The 25636-nt window shown below is 39.9% G+C and overlaps 2 protein-coding genes and 1 long non-coding RNA gene across 56 annotated transcripts in view; all 3 read left to right on the forward strand.

Moving 5' to 3' along the window:
- LOC118377937 (protein phosphatase 3 catalytic subunit alpha-like) overlaps positions 1-23933 on the forward strand; it is a 106672-nt gene extending 82739 nt beyond the window's left edge. Inside the window, exon 14 of one of the 3 annotated variants that reach the window (XM_052486894.1) lies at positions 21154-23933. In XM_052486894.1, the coding sequence (XP_052342854.1) occupies positions 21154-21335 (182 nt within the window). In that variant the 3' untranslated portion in view covers positions 21336-23933. Of the gene's footprint in view, positions 147-21153 lie in introns of those variants that run through there. The other 2 variants (XM_052486892.1, XM_052486893.1) reach the window with 2 other exon arrangements.
- LOC127913696 (uncharacterized) lies at positions 152-14965 on the forward strand. 3 transcript variants are annotated; one of them, XR_008086537.1, is made up of 3 exons: positions 152-2560; positions 3081-4121; positions 6746-14965. It is a non-coding gene; the product is annotated as an uncharacterized LOC127913696 (long non-coding RNA). The 3 variants fall into 3 exon arrangements; XR_008086536.1 differs by lacking the exon at positions 6746-14965 and adding an exon at positions 5561-5947; XR_008086538.1 differs by lacking the exon at positions 6746-14965 and adding an exon at positions 5561-5947 and having other exon boundaries at positions 3601-4121.
- Positions 15298-23933, forward strand: LOC127913683 (DNA-directed RNA polymerase II subunit RPB1-like). Of its 50 annotated transcripts, none has more exons than XM_052486827.1 (7): positions 15298-17571; positions 17674-18183; positions 18235-19047; positions 19199-19249; positions 19352-19759; positions 19862-19963; positions 20066-23933. In XM_052486827.1, the coding sequence occupies exons 1-7, from the start codon at positions 17259-17261 to the stop codon at positions 20248-20250; spliced, it is 2382 nt and encodes a 793-aa protein (XP_052342787.1). In that variant the 5' UTR covers positions 15298-17258; the 3' UTR covers positions 20251-23933. The 50 variants fall into 50 exon arrangements, with proteins under 50 accessions (XP_052342787.1, XP_052342797.1, XP_052342782.1 ...); XM_052486837.1 differs by having other exon boundaries at positions 19556-19759; XM_052486822.1 differs by having other exon boundaries at positions 18235-18693; positions 18745-19047; positions 19199-19759.
- Positions 23934-25636: the final 1703 nt, after the last annotated feature.

Raw genomic sequence — 25636 nt, forward strand, 5'->3', positions numbered from 1 at the left:
ACACACACACACACACACACACACACACACACACACACACACACACACACACACACACACACCACTACACGCTCCTCACACACACCCTCTAACTCACATTCCTCAAGACACTCTCCGGAAAAACACACACTCCCCTCTACACACTTCTCACACACTCACACACACACACACACACACACACACACACACACACACACACACACACACACACACACACACACACACACACACACACACACACACACACACACACACACACACACACACACTCCCCTCTACACGCTCCCCACACACACCCTCAAACTCACATTCCTCAAGACATGCTCCGGAAAACACACACACACAAACCAGCTGGGGGAGGAATCTGACCCTACGATAACTCTAACATCGTCCCTACACAATGACATCATCCCTACACAACCTCTGCTATTTTGTCTCGGTACAACAACATGTGCTGTGTGAAGCCTGTGGAGTTTTGCGTTGGAACCTTCCAGAAGGACAACCATCTCTGCAGCCCTCCACCAATCAGGCATTTACGGTAGAGTGGCCAGACGGAAGACACTCCTTAGAAAAAGGCAAATGACAGCCCACATGGAGTTTGCAAAAGGTACCTAAAGGACTCTCAGGTCATGAGAAACAAGATTCTCTGGTCTGATGAAACCAAGATTGGACACTTTGGCCTGAATGCCAAGCGTCACATACAGAAGAAACCTGGCACCATCCCCACGGTGAAGCATGGTGGTGGCAGAATCATGCTGTGGAGATGTTTTTCAGCGACAGGGACTGGGAGACTAATCAGGATCGAGGGAAAGACGAAAAGAGCAAAGTACAGAGAGATCCTTGATGATAACCAGCTCCAAAGCTTAGGACCTCAGACTGGGGCAAAGGTTCTCCATCCAACAGGACATCTCTGGAGAGATCTGAAAATAGCTGTGCAGCGAAGCTCCCCATCCAAACTGACAGAGCTTGAGAGGATCTTCAGAGAAGAATGGGAGAAACTCCCCAAATATAGGTGTGCCAAGCTTTTTAATACATATGCAAACATTTCTAAACATTTCTAAAAACCTGATTTTGCGTTGTCATTATGGGGTATTATGTGTAGATTGATGAGGGGAAGAAACAATTGAATCCATTTTAGAATTAGGCGGTAACATAACATGTGGGAAAAGTAAAGGGGTCTGCAGTGTATATAGCTTGGAGCAACCGAATGACATTTATGGTGAGTTTGGACATTTACAAGCGAATGTGAATGAGAGACACTGTGCAAATGAACAACGTTTTGACACATGCTTGTCTGAGGTTAGAAGCAGCATGTGAACTGTTGTGGAAATTCTAAACAATTGAGAGAGACTTTGTTATTTCTTCAAACAATCCATCTTTATTAATAAGAATTGCAATAATGAAGCTGGTCAGTCATGCACCCTGAAGTGTAAGGCTAAGAGCTCGATGACACAATGAGTACATGTAACAGTACTCTTCTGGCGTTGTGTACATCAGTCATCGACACGGAACTCCAATATGTAGCACCAATCATGTAGCTTTATTCTGATAAGAACGACACAAAATTGCACGTCATGCAATGCCCGTCTCACCATCCAACTCTGCACTCCCGCACGCTGGTTTGGTGCTTGTTCACTGGGACGATTCTAACTGGAACATCCCCCCTCGTAAGCAAGCTACGCAAACCAGCCAATAAGATGCCATGTTGAGTAGGTGAAGGCAAGACAAACTCAAACCAAAAACCCATTGGCTTAACAATAAAGTGGCAAGGGGAATCACCAATATAACCCTGTTACATACAGAAGCCTTATATAGTCAAACTATCTTACACAAGCACATACAAAACATTTTGGTATGTGTTCATGTATGGTGAATGAGACTAAACTATGATAGAAGGTGCAGACTAACTGTAAATTGGTCGTCTCGTTCTGTAGCAACAGCTAGTTATTCTACTCTTCTAGTGAGATCTCAAAACAACAGCTAGTTATTCTACTCTTCTAGTGAGATCTCAAAACAACAGCTAGTTATTCTACTCTTCTAGTGAGATCTCAAAACAACAGCTAGTTATTCTACTCTTCTAGTGAGATCTCAAAACAACAGCTAGTTATTCTACTCTTCTAGTGAGATCTCAAAACAACAGCTAGTTATTCTACTCTTCTAGTGAGATCTCAAAACAACAGCTAGTTATTCTACTCTTCAGGTGAGATCTCAAAACAACAGCTAGTTATTCTACTCTTCTAGTGAGATCTCAAAACAACAGCTAGTTATTCTACTCTTCTAGTGAGATCTCAAAACAACAGCTAGTTATTCTACTCTTCAGGTGAGATCTCAAAACAACAGCTAGTTATTCTACTCTTCTAGTGAGATCTCAAAACAACAGCTAGTTATTCTACTCTTCTTGTGAGATCTCAAAACAACAGCTAGTTATTCTACTCTTCTAGTGAGATCTCAAAACAACAGCTAGTTATTCTACTCTTCAGGTGAGATCTCAAAACAACAGCTAGTTATTCTACTCTTCTAGTGAGATCTCAAAACAACAGCTAGTTATTCTACTCTTCAGGTGAGATCTCAAAACAACAGCTAGTTATTCTACTCTTCTTGTGAGATCTCAAAACAACAGCTAGTTATTCTACTCTTCAGGTGAGATCTCAAAACAACAGCTAGTTATTCTACTCTTCTAGTGAGATCTCAAAACAACAGCTAGTTATTCTACTCTTCTAGTGAGATCTCAAAACAACAGCTAGTTATTCTACTCTTCTAGTGAGATCTCAAAACAACAGCTAGTTATTCTACTCTTCTTGTGAGATCACAAAACAGCAGCTAGTTATTCTACTCTTCTAGTGAGATCTCAAAACAACAGCTAGTTATTCTACTCTTCTAGTGAGATCTCAAAACAACAGCTAGTTATTCTACTCTTCTAGTGAGATCTCAAAACAACAGCTAGTTATTCTACTCTTCAGGTGAGATCTCAAAACAACAGCTAGTTATTCTACTCTTCTAGTGAGATCTCAAAACAACAGCTAGTTATTCTACTCTTCTGGTGAGATCTCAAAACAACAGCTAGTTATTCTACTCTTCAGGTGAGATCTCAAAACAACAGCTAGTTATTCTACTCTTCTAGTGAGATCTCAAAACAACAGCTAGTTATTCTACTCTTCTAGTGAGATCTCAAAACAACAGCTAGTTATTCTACTCTTCTAGTGAGATCTCAAAACAACAGCTAGTTATTCTACTCTTCAGGTGAGATCTCAAAACAACAGCTAGTTATTCTACTCTTCTAGTGAGATCTCAAAACAACAGCTAGTTATTCTACTCTTCTAGTGAGATCTCAAAACAACAGCTAGTTATTCTACTCTTCTAGTGAGATCTCAAAACAACAGCTAGTTATTCTACTCTTCTAGTGAGATCTCAAAACAACAGCTAGTTATTCTACTCTTCTAGTGAGATCTCAAAACAACAGCTAGTTATTCTACTCTTCTTGTGAGATCTCAAAACAACAGCTAGTTATTCTACTCTTCTAGTGAGATCTCAAAACAACAGCTAGTTATTCTACTCTTCTTGTGAGATCTCAAAACAACAGCTAGTTATTCTACTCTTCAGGTGAGATCTCAAAACAACAGCTAGTTATTCTACTCTTCTAGTGAGATCTCAAAACAACAGCTAGTTATTCTACTCTTCTAGTGAGATCTCAAAACAACAGCTAGTTATTCTACTCTTCCAGGTGAGATCTCAAAACAACAGCTAGTTATTCTACTCTTCTAGTGAGATCTCAAAACAACAGCTAGTTATTCTACTCTTCAGGTGAGATCTCAAAACAACAGCTAGTTATTCTACTCTTCTAGTGAGATCTCAAAACAACAGCTAGTTATTCTACTCTTCTAGTGAGATCTCAAAACAACAGCTAGTTATTCTACTCTTCAGGTGAGATCTCAAAACAACAGCTAGTTATTCTACTCTTCTAGTGAGATCTCAAAACAACAGCTAGTTATTCTACTCTTCTAGTGAGATCTCAAAACAACAGCTAGTTATTCTACTCTTCAGGTGAGATCTCAAAACAACAGCTAGTTATTCTACTCTTCTAGTGAGATCTCAAAACAACAGCTAGTTATTCTACTCTTCAGGTGAGATCTCAAAACAACAGCTAGTTATTCTACTCTTCTAGTGAGATCTCAAAGCAACAGCTAGTTATTCTACTCTTCTAGTGAGATCTCAAAACAACAGCTAGTTATTCTACTCTTCAGGTGAGATCTCAAAACAACAGCTAGTTATTCTACTCTTCTAGTGAGATCTCAAAACAACAGCTAGTTATTCTACTCTTCTAGTGAGATCTCAAAACAACAGCTAGTTATTCTACTCTTCAGGTGAGATCTCAAAACAACAGCTAGTTATTCTACTCTTCTAGTGAGATCTCAAAACAACAGCTAGTTATTCTACTCTTCTAGTGAGATCTCAAAACAACAGCTAGTTATTCTACTCTTCAGGTGAGATCTCAAAACAACAGCTAGTTATTCTACTCTTCTTGTGAGATCTCAAAACAACAGCTAGTTATTCTACTCTTCTAGTGAGATCTCAAAACAACAGCTAGTTATTCTACTCTTCTAGTGAGATCTCAAAACAACAGCTAGTTATTCTACTCTTCTAGTGAGATCTCAAAACAACAGCTAGTTATTCTACTCTTCTAGTGAGATCTCAAAACAACAGCTAGTTATTCTACTCTTCTAGTGAGATCTCAAAACAACAGCTAGTTATTCTACTCTTCTGGTGAGATCTCAAAACAACAGCTAGTTATTCTACTCTTCTAGTGAGATCTCAAAACAACAGCTAGTTATTCTACTCTTCTAGTGAGATCTCAAAACAACAGCTAGTTATTCTACTCTTCTAGTGAGATCTCAAAACAACAGCTAGTTATTCTACTCTTCTAGTGAGATCTCAAAACAACAGCTAGTTATTCTACTCTTCAGGTGAGATCTCAAAACAACAGCTAGTTATTCTACTCTTCTAGTGAGATCTCAAAACAACAGCTAGTTATTCTACTCTTCTAGTGAGATCTCAAAACAACAGCTAGTTATTCTACTCTTCTAGTGAGATCTCAAAACAACAGCTAGTTATTCTACTCTTCAGGTGAGATCTCAAAACAACAGCTAGTTATTCTACTCTTCTAGTGAGATCTCAAAACAACAGCTAGTTATTCTACTCTTCTAGTGAGATCTCAAAACAACAGCTAGTTATTCTACTCTTCAGGTGAGATCTCAAAACAACAGCTAGTTATTCTACTCTTCTAGTGAGATCTCAAAACAACAGCTAGTTATTCTACTCTTCTTGTGAGATCTCAAAACAACAGCTAGTTATTCTACTCTTCTAGTGAGATCTCAAAACAACAGCTAGTTATTCTACTCTTCAGGTGAGATCTCAAAACAACAGCTAGTTATTCTACTCTTCTAGTGAGATCTCAAAACAACAGCTAGTTATTCTATCTTCAGGTGAGATCTCAAAACAACAGCTAGTTATTCTACTCTTCTTGTGAGATCTCAAAACAACAGCTAGTTATTCTACTCTTCAGGTGAGATCTCAAAACAACAGCTAGTTATTCTACTCTTCTAGTGAGATCTCAAAACAACAGCTAGTTATTCTACTCTTCTAGTGAGATCTCAAAACAACAGCTAGTTATTCTACTCTTCTAGTGAGATCTCAAAACAACAGCTAGTTATTCTACTCTTCTAGTGAGATCTCAAAACAACAGCTAGTTATTCTACTCTTCTAGTGAGATCTCAAAACAACAGCTAGTTATTCTACTCTTCTAGTGAGATCTCAAAACAACAGCTAGTTATTCTACTCTTCTAGTGAGATCTCAAAACAACAGCTAGTTATTCTACTCTTCTAGTGAGATCTCAAAACAACAGCTAGTTATTCTACTCTTCTAGTGAGATCTCAAAACAACAGCTAGTTATTCTACTCTTCTGGTGAGATCTCAAAACAACAGCTAGTTATTCTACTCTTCAGGTGAGATCTCAAAACAACAGCTAGTTATACTCTTCAAAACAACAGCTAGTTATTCTACTCTTCTAGTGAGATCTCAAAACAACAGCTAGTTATTCTACTCTTCTAGTGAGATCTCAAAACAACAGCTAGTTATTCTACTCTTCAGGTGAGATCTCAAAACAACAGCTAGTTATTCTACTCTTCTAGTGAGATCTCAAAACAACAGCTAGTTATTCTACTCTTCTAGTGAGATCTCAAAACAACAGCTAGTTATTCTACTCTTCTAGTGAGATCTCAAAACAACAGCTAGTTATTCTACTCTTCTAGTGAGATCTCAAAACAACAGCTAGTTATTCTACTCTTCTAGTGAGATCTCAAAACAACAGCTAGTTATTCTACTCTTCTAGTGAGATCTCAAAACAACAGCTAGTTATTCTACTCTTCAGGTGAGATCTCAAAACAACAGCTAGTTATTCTACTCTTCTAGTGAGATCTCAAAACAACAGCTAGTTATTCTACTCTTCTAGTGAGATCTCAAAACAACAGCTAGTTATTCTACTCTTCTAGTGAGATCTCAAAACAACAGCTAGTTATTCTACTCTTCTAGTGAGATCTCAAAACAACAGCTAGTTATTCTACTCTTCTTGTGAGATCTCAAAACAACAGCTAGTTATTCTACTCTTCTAGTGAGATCTCAAAACAACAGCTAGTTATTCTACTCTTCTTGTGAGATCTCAAAACAACAGCTAGTTATTCTACTCTTCAGGTGAGATCTCAAAACAACAGCTAGTTATTCTACTCTTCTAGTGAGATCTCAAAACAACAGCTAGTTATTCTACTCTTCTAGTGAGATCTCAAAACAACAGCTAGTTATTCTACTCTTCCAGGTGAGATCTCAAAACAACAGCTAGTTATTCTACTCTTCTAGTGAGATCTCAAAACAACAGCTAGTTATTCTACTCTTCAGGTGAGATCTCAAAACAACAGCTAGTTATTCTACTCTTCTAGTGAGATCTCAAAACAACAGCTAGTTATTCTACTCTTCTAGTGAGATCTCAAAACAACAGCTAGTTATTCTACTCTTCAGGTGAGATCTCAAAACAACAGCTAGTTATTCTACTCTTCTAGTGAGATCTCAAAACAACAGCTAGTTATTCTACTCTTCTAGTGAGATCTCAAAACAACAGCTAGTTATTCTACTCTTCAGGTGAGATCTCAAAACAACAGCTAGTTATTCTACTCTTCTAGTGAGATCTCAAAACAACAGCTAGTTATTCTACTCTTCAGGTGAGATCTCAAAACAACAGCTAGTTATTCTACTCTTCTAGTGAGATCTCAAAGCAACAGCTAGTTATTCTACTCTTCTAGTGAGATCTCAAAACAACAGCTAGTTATTCTACTCTTCAGGTGAGATCTCAAAACAACAGCTAGTTATTCTACTCTTCTAGTGAGATCTCAAAACAACAGCTAGTTATTCTACTCTTCTAGTGAGATCTCAAAACAACAGCTAGTTATTCTACTCTTCTAGTGAGATCTCAAAACAACAGCTAGTTATTCTACTCTTCTAGTGAGATCTCAAAACAACAGCTAGTTATTCTACTCTTCTAGTGAGATCTCAAAACAACAGCTAGTTATTCTACTCTTCTTGTGAGATCTCAAAACAACAGCTAGTTATTCTACTCTTCTAGTGAGATCTCAAAACAACAGCTAGTTATTCTACTCTTCAGGTGAGATCTCAAAACAACAGCTAGTTATTCTACTCTTCTAGTGAGATCTCAAAACAACAGCTAGTTATTCTACTCTTCTAGTGAGATCTCAAAACAACAGCTAGTTATTCTACTCTTCAGGTGAGATCTCAAAACAACAGCTAGTTATTCTACTCTTCTAGTGAGATCTCAAAACAACAGCTAGTTATTCTACTCTTCAGGTGAGATCTCAAAACAACAGCTAGTTATTCTACTCTTCTAGTGAGATCTCAAAGCAACAGCTAGTTATTCTACTCTTCTAGTGAGATCTCAAAACAACAGCTAGTTATTCTACTCTTCAGGTGAGATCTCAAAACAACAGCTAGTTATTCTACTCTTCTAGTGAGATCTCAAAACAACAGCTAGTTATTCTACTCTTCTAGTGAGATCTCAAAACAACAGCTAGTTATTCTACTCTTCTAGTGAGATCTCAAAACAACAGCTAGTTATTCTACTCTTCTAGTGAGATCTCAAAACAACAGCTAGTTATTCTACTCTTCTAGTGAGATCTCAAAACAACAGCTAGTTATTCTACTCTTCTAGTGAGATCTCAAAACAACAGCTAGTTATTCTACTCTTCTAGTGAGATCTCAAAACAACAGCTAGTTATTCTACTCTTCAGGTGAGATCTCAAAACAACAGCTAGTTATTCTACTCTTCTAGTGAGATCTCAAAACAACAGGAAATCAGTTCAGTTTCTCGGAAGAAAATCAACGGTTTCCTGAATGGGGTCAAGCAAACACTTTTTGCGGTCTGCCCAGAGGGTGTGTGGTTGCACACCCACACACACATACACAAGCATAAACTTCAAGAGATCCTTCAACACATTAGAAGTCATATAAACTGAAAGAGGTTAACATAGATTTTTTACTTGCGGTACATGCTGTGTCTGTGTGGAGTCTGGAGTCGTTAGGGCAACAGTCCTGCCTGCTCTGCTCGAAGAAGATGGGGCAATAGCAGACGGGCCAAGAACGGAGAGGAGAAAAAACACCATAAAATCAAGATAGCAGGCAGTTGTACAGATTTCTCAAACACGGCAGAAAGCTAACACAATATGATGCCCTGTCTCCTTATTAATTCAGCCACTTACTGAGATAACTAGGAAGTTAATGAGACGCATTAATGCAGAATGCTGCGATTTTCACTCAGACAAAAATATTAAACACATAAGAAATATCTTGCTGCGTCTTGAAGACGCAGATCTAAAGTGCTTCTTATTGTCATTTCTGCTCGGCATCAGACACATTTTGTGCTTCAGTTGCACTTCTCCACTCGGCTGACAGAGCTCTGACTAATGTGTAGCTACTTTTCTTTCTCTGGTACTTTTCCATATAGACTAGTTTTCTCTGTTGGTTTTCCACATAGACTAGTTTTCTCTGGTACTTTTCCATGTAGACTATTTTTTCCGGTATAATGCAAGATTGACTTTAAGCAAAACTTTAGGAAATGTAGCTAGATACATTCTGTCTATGATAAACATTAGAAATATGATGGCAATGCATCGTTTTTTGCCCAAAATACCTTGCTTTTCATTGTAAACTCATTTACTTGTGTGGCTGCCAGACAAATAGCATTGTACTTCTGTTATCATCTGATGAAAATGAAGCTATTTTCTGCTGAATGTGTTGAAAAAAAATGTATACTGAACAAAAACATAAACACAACATAGAACAATTTCAACTATTTTACTGAGTTACAGTTCATAGAAGGAAATCAGTCAATCGAAATACATTCATTAGGCCCTAATCTATGAATTTCACATGACTGGGCAGGGTGGCATCCATGGGTGGGCCTGCGAGGGCATAGCCCCCCCCCCCTTAAGAGCTAGGCCCAGCCAATCAGAATGAGTTTTAGTACAGACACAAATACTCCTCAGTTTCATCAGCTGTCTGGGTGGCTGGTCTCAGATGATCCCGCAGGTGAAGAAGCTGGAAGGGACGTCCTGGGCTGGCGTGGTTACACGTGGTCTGCGGTTGTGAGGCCGGGTTGGACGTACTGCCATATTCTCTAAAACAACGTCGGACGCGGCTTATGGTATATAGACAAAGGCGGGTGGATTATCTTATTCAATTCTCTGGCAACTGCTCTGGTGGACATTCCTGCAGTCAGCATGCCAATTGTGCGCTCCTTCAAAATATAGACATCTGTGGCATTGTGTTGTGTGACAAATCTGCATATTTTAGTGGCTTTTTATTGTCCCCAGCACAAGGTTTACCTGTGTATTGATTATGATGTTTAATCAGATTCTAACAGGGATGTAAAAAATAAATACGCTTTTTGCATTTTTTCTCTTAACCTATTGTACAAGTTGACTGCAGGTATTTACTTAAAAAGTATCTACAGATATTAAAATGTATTGAAAAACCTCAAAGAAATAGTTTAAACAGTATTGAAAACCAAACCCCTAACTATTTCCAAATACCCCATATATATTTTATTTATTTATTTAACTAGGCAAGTCAGTTAAGAGCAAATGCGTATTTACAATGACGGCCTACCCCGGCCAAACCCTGACGATGCTGGGCCAATTGGGTGCCGCCCTATGGGACTCTCAATCACGGCCCGATGTGATATAGCCTGGAATCAAACCAGGGACTGTAGTGATGCTTTTTGCACTGAGCTGCAGTGCCTTAGACCGCTGCGCAACTCGGGAGCCCTATAGGGTATATACGGCATACCGCCCAAGCCTAGTAACTGGTTATCGTGTGTAGGAACTGCTTATCGTGTGTGTATATAGCAAGCAGGGTTGTGGACAATTCCATTTAAATTCCAATCAATTCAGAATTAAACCAAATTCTAATTCCAAATTTTCCTAATTTAAAAGAATAGAAAATAATTGGAATTTCAGTATACTTCCTGAATTGACTGGAATTGAAATTAAGTTGACCCCAAGCCTGGTACACACATATTGTATATATTCCATATATATTTTATATAGTGCCAAATAGGGGTTTCTTTGGGTCCTAACGATAGTAGATCCCTTTTTCGTGCTGTATAGAACCCTTTTTGAAAGGTTCTATTAAGAAACATGCTCATACGGTTCTAAATGGAACCTTTATAGTGTTATAAAGAACACTTTCCTGAGGCTCTATAAAGAACATGAGTCATATGTAACCATCACTGGCCATAGTCATATTTAACATGTAAGGGCATAACACAACTGATAGACTGGAATGACACGTTCACTCACAGTTGAAAAGGAGCCGTGAGCAAACCAAGCCCCAAAATATTTGAATGAGCCGACACCCCTACATTTTAATTTTCACTAAAAGAGGAAAGAACCAATTTTCAGAAATGCAAAGAACCATTGAAGGGCTCAAACAGTTATTTGAGTCATTATGGTTCCACATAGAACCACCATCTAAAAATAGCCCATATTAACATATGCAGCCTGAGGAACAAGTTCCATGAAGTCAATAACTTGCTTGTAACAGATGACATTCATATTCTGACAATTTCTGAAACTCACATAGATAATACCTCTGATACAGTGGTAGCAATACATGATTATAACATCTACCGAAAAGACAGAAATGCCAACGGAGGTGGTTTTGCTGTTTATATTCAGAACCACATTTCTGTAAAGCTTAGAGACGATCTCATGTTAAATACTGTTGAAGTAATATGGCTACAGGTTCATCTGCCTCACCTAAATTACGCCCATTCTTGTGGGAAGCTGCTATAGACCACCAAGTGTTGACAGTCAGTATCTGGATAATATGTGTGAAATGCTTGATAATGTATGAGATATCAACAGATAAGTATATTTTCTGGGTGATTTAAATATTGACTGGCTATCATCAAGCTGCCCATTCAGGAAAAAAACCATAGTGTAACCAGTGCCTGCAAACTGGTTCAGGTTATCAGTCAATGTACCAGGGTAGTTACAAACAGCACATGAATTAAATCATCAACATCTGTTGATCACATCTTCACTAATGCTGCAGATATTTGCTTTAAAACCGTATCCAGATCCATAGGATGTAGTGATCACAATATAATAGCCATATCTAGGAAAACCAAAGTTTCAAAGTCTGGGCCTAATATTGTGTATAAGAGGTCATACCACAAGTTTTGTAGTGATTCATATGTTGATGATGTAAATAATATTTGCTGGTCTGTGGTGTATAATGAGGAGCAACCAGACACTACATTTGACACATTTATGAAATTGCTTATTCCAGTTACTAATAAGCACACACCCATTAAGAAAATGACTGTAAAAACTGTTAAATCCCCTTGGATTGATGAGGAATTGAAAAATTATATGGTTGAGAGGGATGAGGCAAAAGGTATGACAATTCAATCTGGCAGCCCAACTGATTGGCAAATGTACTTCAAATTTAGAACTCATGTTACTGAACTAAATAAAAATAAAAATAAACTATACTATGAAACAAAAATCAATGATAGTAAAATGCTTTGGAGCACCTTAAATGACATTTTGTGAAAAAAGGCTAACTCTCATCATTCATGGAATCAGATGGCTCATTCATTCACACTTAGGTATGACATGTCAGCAACAAAAGCTGATACTACACATCCAAGTACAGTTGTAGTTGGAAGTTTACATACACCTTAGCCAAATACATTTAAAATCAGTTTTTCACAATTCCTGACATTTAATCCTAGTAGAAATTCCCTGTCTTAGGTCAGTTAGGATCACCACTTTATTTTAAGAATGTGAAATGTCAGAATAATAGTAGAGAGAATTATTTATTTCAGCTTTTATTTCTTTCATCACATTCCCAGTGGGTCAGAAGTTTACATACACTCAGTTAGTATTTGGTAGCATTGCCTTTCAATTGTTCAAACATTTCGGGTAGCCTTCCACAAGCTTCCCACAATAAGTTGGGTGAATTTTGGCCCATTCCTCCTGACAGAACTGGTGTAACTGGGTCAGGTTTGTAGGCCTCGCACATGCTTTTTAATTTCTGCCCATACATTTTCTATAGGATTGAGGTCAGGTCTTTGTGATGACTTTGTTGTCCTTAAGCCATTTTGCCACAACTTTGGAAGTATGCTTGGGGTCATTGTCCATTTGGAAGACCATTTGTGACTAAGCTTTAACTTCCTGACTGATGGCTGAGATGTTGCTACAATATATCCACATACATTTCCTCCTCGTGATGCCATCTATTTTGTGAAGTGCACCAGTCCCTCCTGCAGCAAAGCACCCCCACAACATGATGCTGCTTCAAGGTCGGGATGGTGTTCTTCGGCTTGGAAGCATCCTCATTTTCTTCCAAACATAACGATGGTCATTATGGCCAAACAGTTCTATTTTTGTTTTATCAGATCAGAGGACATTTCTTTTGTACCTGTTTCCTCCAGGAAATTCACAGGGTCCTTTGCTGTTGTTCTGGGATTGTTTTGCACTTTTCGCACCAAAGTACGTTCATCTCTAGGAGACAAAACCTGCTTCTCCTTCCTGAGCGGTTGGACGGCTGCATGGTCCCTTGGTCTTTATACTTGCGTACTATTGTTTGTACAGATGAACGTGGTACCTTCAGGCTTTTGGAAATTGTTCCCAAGGATGAACCAAACTTGTGGAGGTCTCCAATTTATTTTCTGAGGTCTTGGCTGATTTATTTTGATTTTCGCATGATGTCAGGCAAAGAGGCACTGAGTTTGAAGGTAGGCCTTGAAATACATCCACAGGTACACCTTCAATTGACTCAAATGATGTCAATTAGCCTATCAGAAGCTTCTATAGCCATTACATACTTTTCTGGAATTTTCCAAGTTGTTTAAAGGCACAGTCAACTTAGTGTATGTAAACGTCTGACCCACTGGAATTATGATACAGTGAATTATAAGTGAAATAATCTGTCTGTAAATAATTGTTGGAGAAATTACTTGTGTCATGCACAAAGTAGATGTCCTAACCGACTTGCCAAAACTATAGCTTGTTAACAAGAAATTTGTGGAGTGGTTGAAAAACAAGTTTTAATGACTCCAACCGAAGTGTATGTAAACCTCCGACTCCAACTGTACAGTGCCTTGCGAAAGTATTCGGCCCCCTTGAACTTTGCGACCTTTTGCCACATTTCAGGCTTCAAACATAAAGATATAAAACTGTATTTTTTTGTGAAGAATCAACAACAAGTGGGACACAATCATGAAGTGGAACGACATTTATTGGATATTTCAAACTTTTTTAACAAATCAAAAACTGAAAAATTGGGCGTGCAAAATTATTCAGCCCCTTAACTCTCTCCAGAAGTTCAGTGAGGATCTCTGAATGATCCAATGTTGACCTAAATGACTAATGATGATAAATACAATCCACCTGTGTGTAATCAAGTCTCCGTATAAATGCACCTGCACTGTGATAGTCTCAGAGGTCCGTTAAAAGCGCAGAGAGCATCATGAAGAACAAGGAACACACCAGGCAGGTCCGAGATACTGTTGTGAAGAAGTTTAAAGCCGGATTTGAATACAAAAAGATTTCCCAAGTTTTAAACATCCCAAGGAGCACTGTGCAAGCGATAATATTGAAATGGAAGGAGTATCAGACCACTGCAAATCTACCAAGACCTGGCCGTCCCTCTAAACTTTCAGCTCATACAAGGAGAAGACTGATCAGAGATGTAGCCAAGAGGCCCATGATCACTCTGGATGAACTGCAGAGATCTACAGCTGAGGTGGGAGACTCTGTCCATAGGACAACAATCAGTCGTATATTGCACAAATCTGGCCTTTATGGAAGAGTGGCAAGAAGAAAGCCATTTCTTAAAGATATCCATAAAAAGTGTCGTTTAAAGTTTGCCACAAGCCACCTGGGAGACACACCAAACATGTGGAAGAAGGTGCTCTGGTCAGATGAAACCAAAATTGAACTTTTTTGGCAACAATGCAAAACGTTATGTTTGGCATAAAGCAACACAGCTCATCACTCTGAACACACCATCCCCACTGTCAAACATGGTGGTGGCAGCATCATGGGTTGGGCCTGCTTTTCTTCAGCAGGGACAGGGAAGATGGTTAAAATTGATGGGAAGATGGATGGAGCCAAATACAGGACCATTCTGGAAGAAAACCTGATGGAGTCTGCAAAAGACCTGAGACTGGGACGGAGATTTGTCTTCCAACAAGACAATGATCCAAAACATAAAGCAAAATCTACAATGGAATGGTTCAAAAATAAACATATCCAGGTGTTAGAATGGCCAAGTCAAAGTCCAGACCTGAATCCAATCGAGAATCTGTGGAAAGAACTGAAAACTGCTGTTCACAAATGCTCTCCATCCAACCTCACTGAGCTCGAGCTGTTTTGCAAGGAGGAATGGGAAAAAAATTCAGTCTCTCGATGTGCAAAACTGATAGAGACATACCCCAAGCGACTTACAGCTGTAATCGCAGCAAAAGGTGGCGCTACAAAGTATTAACTTAAGGGGGCTGAATAATTTTGCACGCCCTATTTTTCAGTTTTTGATTTGTTAAAAAAGTTTGAAATATCCAATAAATGTTGTTCCACTTCATGATTGTGTCCCACTTGTTGTTGATTCTTCACAAAAAAATACAGTTTTATATCTTTATGTTTGAAGCCTGAAATGTGGCAAAAGGTCGCAAAGTTCAAGGGGGCCGAATACTTTCGCACGGCAATGTATGGGGGATACAATCTTCTCAGCTCTGCAGATTTTGCTGCAAGGAGGCAGAGTCATTAGATCATTTATTTTGGTACTGTCCATGTGTAGCTCGTTTTTGGTCACAGTTCCAGGAATGGCTGAAGAATTGCAACATTTGCCTAGAATTAATGCTGCAGATAGCAATACTGGGTGATTTGAAAAGCCATAGTCAATCAATCAATAATATAATAATTATTTGAGCAAAAATGTTTATCTTTAATTTACAATCTGTAGAAACTATGAGAATAGAAAGGTTCAGTACTTTTGTGAAGCATCACAGCACAGTTGAAAAATATATGGCAAATAGGAAACCAATATGGATGGTGTTAAGAGATAGATGGGAGGGGTTTAATGGAGCTGAAAGGTGGGACTAATAATAACAAGATAACACATGTAAAACATACAGAGTCTGTAAAATGTATATAGGTTCAGAACTTTTGTGAAATAGTACAGTTACAAATATATGGTAAATAGAAATCAAACTGGATGGACATCAGAAATAGAGGAAGGACTAAAAACAAATTAAATAGAACTATTGTAAAACAGATTGTCTTTAAAATGTGTATCGTATGTATAAGCTGGAAGTAGAAGCCTAAGTGTTTTTGTTTATTAGTTACTCCAATTGGGGGAGCGGTGATAGGATTTGTGGGGGATAATAAGGGATGGTATATACTAAAAAGTGTGTATATGTATATATGTATGTGTATGCATATATATATACACTACAGTTCAAAATGTTTGGGGTCACTTAGAAATGCCCTTGTTTTGAAAGAAAAGCAAATTTTTTGATCATTAAAATAACTTCAAATTCATCAGAAATACAGTGTAGACATTGTTAATGTTGTAAATGACTGTTGTAGCTGGAAACAGCTGATTTTTCATTGAATATCTACATAGGCGTACAGAGGCTCATTATCAGCAACCATCACTCCTGTGTTCCAATGGCACGTTGTGTTAGCTAATCCAAGTTTAGCATTTTAAAAGGCTAATTGATCATTAGAAAACCCCTTTGCAATTATGTTAGCACAGCTGAAAATGGTTGTGCTGATTAAAGAAGCAATAAAACTGTCCTTCTTGAGACTAGTTGATTATCTGGAGCATCAGCATTTGTGGGTTTGATTACAGGATCAAAATGGCCAGAAACAAAGAACTTTCTTCTGAAACTCATCAGTCTATTCTTGTTCTGAAAAATGAAGGCTATTCTATATGAGAAATTGCCAAGAAACTGAAGATCTGGTACAACGCTGTGTACTACTCCATTCACAGAACATTGCAAACAGTCTCTAACCAGAAAGAAAGAATGGGAGGCCCCGGTGCACAACTGACTAAGAGGACAAGTACATTAGAGTGTCTAGTTTGAGAACCAGACGCCTCAACTGGCAGCTTCATTAAATAGTACCCGCAAAAAAACAGTCTCAATGTCAACAGTGAAGAGGTGATTCCAGGATACTGGCCCTAACAGAACACAGAGGGTGTTCTTTAATAATAAACATGATCCAGGTAGAATCAGGAGTTCCCCAGTGTAGCTGTTCAGGCCCCTTACTTTTTTCAATATTTACTGACGACATGCCACTGGCTTTGAGTAAAGCCTGTGTGTCTATGTATGCGGAATACTCAACACTATACACATCAGCTACGACAGCAACTGAAATGACTGCAACACTTAACAAAGTGCTGCAGTTAGTTTCAGAATGGGTGGCAAGGAATCAGTTAGTCCTAAATATTTCCAAAACTAAAAGCATTGTATTTGGGACAAATCATTCACTAAACCCTAAACTTCAACTAATACTGGTAATAAATCATGTGGAAATTGAGCAAGGTGCGGTGACTAAACTGCTTGGAGTAACCCTGGATTGTAAACTGTCATGGTCAAAACATATTGATACAACAGTAGCTAAGATGAATGTCTGTTCATAATAAAGTGTTGCTCTACCTTCTTAACAGCCCTATCAACAAGGCAGGTCCTACAAGCCCTAGTTTCTACCTTCTTAACAGCACTATCAACAAGGCAGGTCCTACAGGCCCTAGTTTCTACCTTCTTAACAACACTATCAACAAGGCAGGTCCTACAAGCCCTAGTTTCTACCTTCTTAACAGCACTATCAACAAGGCAGGTCCTACAAGCCCTAGTTTCTACCTTCTTAACAGCACTATCAACAAGGCAGGTCCTACAAGCCCTAGTTTCTACCTTCTTAACAGCACTATCAACAAGGCAGGTCCTACAAGCCCTAGTTTCTACCTTCTTAACAGTACTATCAACAAGGCAGGTCCTACAAGCCCTAGTTTCTACCTTCTTAACAGCACTATCAACTAGGCAGGTCCTACAAGCCCTAGTTTCTACCTTCTTAACAGCACTATCAACAAGGCAGGTCCTACAAGCCCTAGTTTCTACCTTCTTAACAGCACTATCAACAAGGCAAGTCCTACAAGCCCTAGTTTCTACCTTCTTAACAGCACTATCAACAAGGCAGGTCCTACAGGCCCTAGTTTCTACCTTCTTAACAACACTATCAACAAGGCAGGTCCTACAAGCCCTAGTTTCTACCTTCTTAACAGCACTATCAACAAGGCAGGTCCTACAAGCCCTAGTTTCTACCTTCTTAACAGCACTATCAACAAGGCAGGTCCTACAGGCCCTAGTTTCTACCTTCTTAACAACACTATCAACAAGGCAGGTCCTACAATCCCTAGTTTCTACCTTCTTAACAGCACTATCAACAAGGCAGGTCCTACAAGCCCTAGTTTCTACCTTCTTAACAGCACTATCAACAAGGCAGGTCCTACAAGCCCTAGTTTCTACCTTCTTAACAGTACTATCAACAAGGCAGGTCCTACAAGCCCTAGTTGCTACCTTCTTAACAGCACTATCAACTAGGCAGGTCCTACAAGCCCTAGTTTCTACCTTCTTAACAGCACTATCAACAAGGCAGGTCCTACAAGCCCTAGTTTCTACCTTCTTAACAGCACTATCAACAAGGCAAGTCCTACAGGCCCTAGTTTCTACCTTCTTAACAGCACTATCAACAAGGCAGGTCCTACAGGCCCTAGTTTCTACCTTCTTAACAACACTATCAACAAGGCAGGTCCTACAAGCCCTAGTTTCTACCTTCTTAACAGCACTATCAACAAGGCAGGTCCTACAAGCCCTAGTTTCTACCTTCTTAACAGCACTATCAACAAGGCAGGTCCTACAGGCCCTAGTTTCTACCTTCTTAACAACACTATCAACAAGGCAGGTCCTACAATCCCTAGTTTCTACCTTCTTAACAGCACTATCAACAAGGCAGGTCCTACAAGCCCTAGTTTCTACCTTCTTAACAGCACTATCAACAAGGCAGGTCCTACAAGCCCTAGTTTCTACCTTCTTAACAGTACTATCAACAAGGCAGGTCCTACAAGCCCTAGTTTCTACCTTCTTAACAGCACTATCAACAAGGCAGGTCCTACAAGCCCTAGTTTCTACCTTCTTAACAGCACTATCAACAAGGCAGGTCCTACAAGCCCTAGTTTCTACCTTCTTAACAGCACTATCAACAAGGCAAGTCCTACAGGCCCTAGTTTCTACCTTCTTAACAGCACCATCAACAAGGCAGGTCCTACAGGCCCTAGTTTCTACCTTCTTAACAGCACTATCAACAAGGCAGGTCCTACAAGCCCTAGTTTCTACCTTAACAGCACTATCAACAAGGCAGGTCCTACAAGCCCTAGTTTCTACTTTTAACAGCACTATCAACAAGGCAAGTCCTACAGGCCCTAGTTTCTGCCTTCTTAACAGCACTATCAACAAGGCAGGTCCTACAGGCCCTAGTTTCTGCCTTCTTAACAGCACTATCAACAAGGCAGGTCCTACAAGCCCTAGTTTCTACCTTCTTAACAGCACTATCAACAAGGCAGGTCCTACAGGCCCTAGTTTCTACCTTCTTAACAGCACTATCAACAAGGAAGGTCCTACAGGCCCTATTTTCTACCTTCATAACAGCACTATCAACAAGGCAGGTCCTACAGGCCCTAGTTTCTACCTTCTTAACAGCACTATCAACAAGGCAGGTCCTACAGGCCCTAGTTTCTACCTTCTTAACAGCACTATCAACAAGGCAGGTCCTACAGGCCCTAGTTTCTACCTTCTTAACAGCACTATCAACAAGACAGGTCCTACAGGCCCTAGTTTATACCTTCTTAACAGCACTAACAACAAGGCAGGTCCTACAAGCCCTAGTTTCTACCTTCTTAACAGCACTATCAACAAGGCAAGTCCTACAGGCCCTAGTTTCTACCTTCTTAACAGTATCAGCAACAAGGCAGGTCCTACAGGCCCTAGTTTCTACCTTCTTAACAGCATTATCAACAAGGCAGGTCCTATAGACCCTAGTTTCTACCTTCTTAACAGCACTATCAACAAGGCAGGTACTACAGGCCCTAGTTTCTACCTTCTTAACAGCCCTATCAACAAGGCAAGTCCTACAGGCCCTAGTTTCTACCTCCTTAACAGCACTATCAACAAGGCAGGTACTACAGGCCCTAGTTTCTACCTTCTTAACAGCACTATCAACAAGGCAAGTCCTACAGGCCCTAGTTTCTACCTTCTTAACAGCACTATCAACAAGGCAAGTCCTACAGGCCCTATTTTCTACCTTCTTAACAGCACTATCAACAAGGCAGGTCCTACAGGCCCTAGTTTCTACCTTCTTAACAGCACGATCAACAAGGCAGGTCCTACAGGCCCTAGTTTCTACCTTCTTAACAGCACTATCAACAAGGCAGGTCCTACAGGCCCTAGTTTCTACCTTCTTAACAGCACGATCAACAAGGCAGGTCCTACAGGCCCTAGTTTCTACCTTCTTAACAACATTATCAACAAGGCAGGTCCTACAGGCCCTAGTTTTGTCGCACTTTGACTACTGTTCAGTCGTGTGGTCAGGTGCCACAAACAGGGACTTTGCAGTTGGCTCAGAACAGGGCAGCACAGCTGGCCCTTCAAAGTACACGGAGAGCTAACATTAATGACAGGCATGTCAATCTCTCATGGCTCATAGCTGGAAGAGAGATTGACTTCATCACTACTTTTATTTATGAGAGGTGTTGACATGTTGAATGCACCGAGCTGTCTTTTTAAACTACTAGCACACAGCTCGGAAACCCATGTATACCCCACAAGACATGCCACTAGAGGTCTCTACACAGTCCCCAAGTCCAGAACAGACTATGGGAGGTACACAGTACTACATAGAGCCATGACCACATGGAACTCTATTCCACATAAGGTAAATGATGCAAGCAGTAGAATCGGATTTTAAAAAGCAGGTAAAAATAAATCTAATGGAACAACAGGGACTGTGAAGAGACACACACAAAGGTACAACACATGCTTTGTGATATTGTTATATGGTGGCAGAACTAATGGGGTTCCTTAATAAACACCAGGAAGAGTAGCTGCTGCCTTGGCAGAAGTAATGGGGTTCCTTAATAAACCCAAGGAAGAGTAGCTGCTGCCTCGGCAGAACGAATGGGGTTCCTTAATAAACCCCAGGAAGAGTAGCTGCTGCCTTGGCAGAACTAATGGGGTTCCTTAATAAACCCCAGGAAGAGTAGCTGCTGCCTTGGCAGGAACTAATGGGGATCCTTAATAAACCCCAGGAAGAGTAGCTGCTGCCTTGGCAGGATTAACGGGGTTCCTTAATAAATACAAAGTCCCTTTTCCCAAAGAGCCCTAACTCCTTAGTGTGTAGCAACTGCATTGTAACTACATTGTGTGTGTGTATTACATCTGTGTGTAATTGTGATGAGATCTGTTTCCCCAGCAATCCGAGGCTTCTCTCCTCAACATAAGATCAATAGCTTTGCGGAGGCCAAGGGTCTGGACCGGATCAACGAGCGCATGCCCCCCCGCCGTGACGCCGTCAACAGTGTGGGTGTCTCCATGGGCCGCATGAACATGGGGGAGCCCAACGGCACCGACAACAACAGCAATATACAGGGATGATGCACACACACACACACACATACATTTAAACACTATTTCATACACACTCTGAAACACACACATAGATATGAAGTACATACACTAACATACACACATTTGACTTACACATACTCACAAATACACTTGATTTAAACATAAAGTACACACACATACTTATACATACACATAAACACAAACATACAGGCTACACAAGTCAACATATACCCTTATACAGTGATGGCACACACACCATCCTCCTCCTCCTCCCTACCCTGTCCTGTTGCTGCCCAGCCCACCTCTCCACCAGTGTGGCAAGACTTTGCCATGGATGATTGAGGCGTCCTACTGGACAAACTGTACTGCAGGTTCCATCATTACCTGATCTGACCTGGTCACACACACTACTGAAGGCCCCTGACCTGACCACAACACACTACGAAACACTCTACTGGACGTTCTGGAACACTCTACTGGACGTTTTAGAACACTCTACTGGACATTCTGGAACCCTCTACTGGACGTTCTGGAACACTCTACTGAACGTTCTGGAACACTACTGAACGTTCTGGAACACTCTACTGGACGTTCTGGAACACTCTACTGAACGTTCTGGAACACTCCAATGCAAAACAAAGAGCTACTGTTCTGTTCTCATTGTGTAGTAGGGGTGACTGGGTGACAGATGTTACCTTTCTGTTGTGTTGGGGGCAGAGGGAGAGTGGGGGGGATTGGGGAGGGGAGGCATGGGCTGAGAGGTCAACGAGCCTGAGGTGGCATGCGGGAGAGGGACTTCCTGTCTGGGATTTTCAGTTTCCTCTTCTCATTTTAAAACAGGAATTTTGTGGTCAGCCTGGTTGGTGGTTTACTTCATTCACTTTATTTTCTAAGATAGATAGATAGATAGATAGATAGATAGATAGATAGATAGATAGATAGATAGATAGATAGATAGATAGATAGATTGAGAGATAGATCGAGAGATAGATCGAGAGATGGACTGGATGGTTGTTGTGATGTCCATGGGAGTTTATTTGTGTGTGCTTGTGTCTGCATTTGCGATTGTGTGAGTGTATGTGTGTCTGTGGGGGTGAAATTTGAATGGCTTTTTCATATGCAACGTACAAGGTTGTGCTATCGAACATGTTTTGCTACCAGTACTATATGATAATAACAGGACATTCAAATTAAACATATTATTTATTAACTTCAAGGAAAAGACTATGTTGCCAGAAGGTTAAAATGCAGTCTTATTACCTGAGTGTTCTCTCTCGATCTGATTTTATAAGCCAATATGCTCCACTGGTCAGTTAGTCAGGACTAAAGTGTGTGACCCACCGTTAATTCACACAGAGTTCACAGTACACTCACTACACCCCAGACAGACGCTGCCTCTAAAGTCAGTCAGATAAATAAAACTGACCTTAGATCAGTTTTAGTGGCAACGTCTTGTCTATTCCACTCTTATGTTCTATTGCTAAAACTGATCATATTTCACTTTTAAGGGCAACTTTTTATCACTTTTACTTATTTCACTTGCTGGGACTAGCTTCACGTTTAATGTTCTATTGCTGCCAAGTCAATCATAGAAATAGAAAGCATAGAATGGACAACTGTATCAGAAATTGAAATGTAGAAATAACTATGATAGATTGGCTGTTTTGCAGGCATGCAATCAGAATCAGCAATGAGTGAAGTCCATTCCATGCGTTCCATTTCTACGATGTCCTCTTAATGTGCTGTCCAGTAGCCTATAACCTGAGCTGGCTGCACTGGAGGAAATTCCTATAGTGTATATGCTGTTGTGTTCTACCTTGAAAATGAAATGAAGTGTTTTTGTGAGCAGTGACTAACAGAAGTCAACAGAAGGTTATTTATTTGTAAAGCATTTAGAAACACATCAATGCATGCAGTTAAGTTATTTGGTCATAATAATGTGAAATTCGATTTGTGCCGTGTTTCAGTATGGTAAGTTCCCTTTTTCTTCCTTCAAATAGGGATCATATTTATTTTGCAAAACATTTATGATTTTTATAATTTTTGGGGGGTGATTTTGTTATTCTTTTTAAAATGTTTTCCATGATTGTATTATGAGTTAATGTATTGTTTTATTTTGATGCTGTACAGACTGGAAGCTTCTATGAGGTGAAATGCATTGTGACTCTATCTCTCCTCTCTTCTCTGTTGATGTACAGGAGTTGCTTTTAAACTTGCAATAGCGTGAATGAATGACCATACTATAAAGAGACAGACTTTCATTCAGGCAGCCAAAGCATGATTGCATGGTAAACTCATCTGTAAAAGCAGACACAGTTACAGAAGTTGTCTTTCAAATTTTAAAGGGAAAGTTTACTCTCTAATCATAATTCTTAAATTATATTCTTGTTATTTAATATTATTATATTTATAATTAACATTATTCTTAAGCTCTCTGCTGGTTGCTCTTGCATTTTTCTGATCTTTGTTTGGTCTCATTGTGCTTTATTTTACGAGGTGAACTTCCTCGAGACCTTGTGCCATATAGTTTGTGCCATGGCTCTCTGTCTCATCACACACACTGTAAGCATGCCCCATGGGACAAACTACTTTTTTTACTCTTGAATAAAATATGCATGAACCTTTGGCATACTTCTGTTTATTTCCTCCGTTGTTCACAGATACATACAGAAGTGCACACACACACACACACACACACACACACACACACACACACACACACACACACACACACACACACACACACACACACACACACACACACATACACACACAGACACACGCACACACACACACACCACTATACACTGAGTATACCAGACATTAGGAACATCTTCTTAACATTGAATTGGACCCCCCCCCCCCCTTCCCTCAAAACAGCCTACAAGGTGTCGGATGTTGGCCCGTTGACTCCAATGCTTCCCTGTTGTGTCAAGGTTGTTGAATGTCATTTGGGTGGTGGACCATTCTTAATACACACAGAAAACTGTTGAGCCTGAAAAACTCAGCCACGTTGCAATTCTTTACACAAACCGGTGCGCCTGGCACCTACTTCCATACCCGTTGAAAGGCACTTCAATCTTTTGTCTTGCCCATTCACCCTCTGAATGGCACACACACAATCCATGTCTCAATTGTCTCAAGGCTTAAAACTCCTTCTTTAACATGCCTCCTCCCCTTCATCTACACTGATTGAAGTAGATTTAAGTGACATCAATAAGGGATCATAGCTTTCACCTGGATTCACCTGGTCAGTCCATGTCATGGAAAGAGAAGGTGTTCATAATGTTTTCAGTGTATGTTCTCTAATTGCCCTCTGGTGGAGAATGCCCCCTCAGTAGATCACACACAATAACTGCAGCTAGATCAAGCAGACTCTGGCTATATTGAAAACACTTTTCCTGGCTCTTCCACAAATGTTTCCATGCATGATGTGGCATCCAGAGGGTACATTTTTTTTAAAATCATGAATTGACCATTTTCCTGTAATTTTCTGTAATATATTTAGGCTACCTAGTCCAGGATTCCACACCTGGATAGGGACCGAGACTTGTAGTGCTGTACTGTGCTGTGCTGTGTAATAATAGTGTAATAATACTGTAACAAGATTTGAGTGGACTTGAGAGTGGTGGGTTGACTGAAACTTGGTTACATCACCTCCCCAAAAGGTTATCACAAGAACACATACTGTATGATTCATCAGAAATGTAGCAGCTGTAGAAGTCTGGTTATAAAAACGTCCACCTACGCTTACACCCATAACTCTTCCACCACTCCCTGTTCCATTACTGTTACCTATTACACCCATAACTCTTCCACCACTCCCTGTTCCATTACTGTTATCTATTACAGTACATGGCTCTTCCACCACTCTCTGTTCCATTAATGTTACCTATTACACCCATAACTCTTCCACCACTCCCTGTTCCATTACTGTTATCTATTACACCCATAACTCTTCCACCAGTCCAGGTTCCATTACTGTTATCTATTACAGTACATGCCTCTTCCACCACTCCAGGTTCCATTACTGTTATCTATTACAGTACATGGCTCTTCCACCACTCCCTGTTCCACTACTGTTATCTATTACACCCATAACTCTTCCACCACTCCAGGTTCCATTACTGTTATCTATTACACCCATAACTCTTCCACCACTCCAGGTTCCATTACTGTTATCTATTACACCCATAACTCTTCCACCACTCCAGGTTCCATTACTGTTATCTATTACACCCATAACTCTTCCACCACTCCAGGTTCCATTACTGTTATCTATTACAGTACATGACTCTTCCACCACTCCAGGTTCCATTAATGTTATC

Source organism: Oncorhynchus keta, chromosome 30, assembly GCF_023373465.1.
Source record: "Oncorhynchus keta strain PuntledgeMale-10-30-2019 chromosome 30, Oket_V2, whole genome shotgun sequence".
NCBI classification, from domain to species: Eukaryota; Metazoa; Chordata; class Actinopteri; order Salmoniformes; family Salmonidae; genus Oncorhynchus; species Oncorhynchus keta.